This window comes from Myotis brandtii, unplaced genomic scaffold (assembly GCF_000412655.1).
Source record: "Myotis brandtii unplaced genomic scaffold, ASM41265v1 scaffold412, whole genome shotgun sequence".
Lineage (NCBI taxonomy): Eukaryota > Metazoa > Chordata > Mammalia > Chiroptera > Vespertilionidae > Myotis > Myotis brandtii.
In genome coordinates this window covers 2,979,339-2,981,325 of record NW_005365832.1, presented here as the reverse complement: position 1 = coordinate 2,981,325, position 1,987 = coordinate 2,979,339, and the positions used below count along the sequence as shown (strand labels likewise).

At 36.3% G+C, this 1,987-nt stretch overlaps 1 protein-coding gene across 1 annotated transcript in view; it reads right to left on the bottom strand.

The window, feature by feature from the left end:
* Positions 1–1,004: 1,004 nt before the first annotated feature.
* Positions 1,005–1,987, bottom strand: part of LOC106727356 (aldehyde oxidase 4-like) — a 14,807-nt gene continuing 13,824 nt past the window's right edge. Inside the window, exon 5 of the mRNA XM_014545563.1 lies at positions 1,005–1,166. Coding sequence (XP_014401049.1) covers positions 1,005–1,166 — 162 coding nt within the window. The remainder of the gene's footprint in view (positions 1,167–1,987) is intronic.

Sequence of the window (1,987 nt, the reverse complement as noted above, 5' to 3'; positions counted from 1 at the left end):
AAAAGCAAGAAAAACCACAAAATATCTGATTTTTCAAAACTCTAAATACTTCATTAGTGTGGATTATTTCATTGAACAAAGATTATCTATTGTTCAAATCTATTCAGGTTTGCTTAAAATTATAATTGAAACCATAGGCCAAAGTTTTAGTACTTAGTGAGAAACTGAAACATTTTGAGTAAAGAAGTTGTTGAGAGACAAGGAAAACTACTAGACTCTAGTAACTAGAGGATATTTCCATATCAGTTATCATAAAATTTATGTTGAATTTTTATTTGTTTTAGTCTACATCTTTTCATCATAAAACTGAATTTCTGTCTAGGTCTTTTTATTGAAAGGGACCAAGAGCTTTCTTATAATATTCAGAGATTTGCTCCTACAGCTTTCTCCTAAGAACTAGTGACCAGTTACTTTGGAACTAGGTATGTTTGTTACAGAAGACTACATTTGATAACATGACTGCTCTCTTTTTTTTGTAGAAAATTGTGTTTGTTCACTTAAACTTGACAGCTATTTGTTATAGAAAATTGAATTCACCAAGAAGCTTATTATGATAAGTAATTGCTATCTATGACCTCTTTGATCTTATAATGAACCCAACCAGAACATAAAACTATAAAGTATCTGAAAGCCTATTCTCTTTGTATAATTAATATAAGTAGAATTCATGAATGATCCTAACAGATTAATTTAAAAATAAACAACAAAATCTTGTTCTTCCATACTACCCAGATTTCCACTTTTAGAAAAGATTCTATTGAAAGTGTTATAAACAGCCCATCTAAATGGCTTTGCAGAAGGACAATGGGCTCTATTAAGGGAGAAAGTTTTGTGATAAAACCAATATAGCCCCAATTCTTGGCCTCTTGAATGACAAAATGAAGGCAGCACTGCCTGGAAAGGACTTGGGTAAAGAGAGATAGTAAAGAGGAAGCCCAAAGCTGTGCCACAACTTCTCTCCATGGCTGAGACCTCCTTCTCTACTTACTTGGCCAATTCCTATCTCAGGTCTTGCCTGCAGAAGGCCAGGAAGGCTCACCTCCAAGAGCTTCCATTATTTGCTCAGGGGTTGGCTCTGGGTGGTTCCTCAGCAGCGTGTAGATGGACATCGCCATCCCTGGGCTGCAGAAGCCACACTGTGTGCCATGACACTTGGCAAGTCTTTCCTGGGAAGAAAGGGTACATTATTTATGCATTAAGCCTTTGGTTTCCTTATCCTGGACAGGAAATAAAAGAGAGTGAGAAATAACAATTTACTTCATCCACTCTATACAAAGAACCTATGCCATGAAGATGTAGATGGGAGACATGACTCTGGGTTCCTCTGTGTGACTTTGTCCCATGTGTCTCTTGCATGGTGCTCAACCAACTGGCTCAACATTTTTCAAACAGCACGCCCCCTGAGATGAAAGCCACATAGTTGAACTATGGCTAAACTTAAAGGACAGATATTCGATAATATTTTAATAATTATATATGGTATTAGGTGGGTACTAGACTTATTGGGGAGAAGTCAAGCATAATATTTACGTACTTCATCATTTTGGGGGGAACCTTGGAAGTTAAATAAATGTCTAACCACTATGCTGTACACCCGAAACTGATATACTATTGAATATCAAGTGTAACTGAAAAAAATAATTATGTTAATGCAACAATGGCATATGTAACCATTAAAAAAAAAGGACAGACATTGTTCTATGCTAACGGGAAATGTGGCTGTGTGGTTTCAGATGTGGCATATCAACTGGCTGTAAATGTGGTGGTCAATCTTAACCACTGGGTCTCTGGGGAAAAAGCCCTGATTTGTAGTTTCTACCAATTTTAGTTGTGCAAATATTTCCAATAGGGCTGGTATCAGGCTTCCAATGTGATGTCATTGAATGTGGATCTGGAGAGAGATGTATAATGGCAAACCATTCTATGGCATTTCCACCAAGTAGATATAATAGACAAATAATCTTAAGGGTATAGACAACAGTAAAAT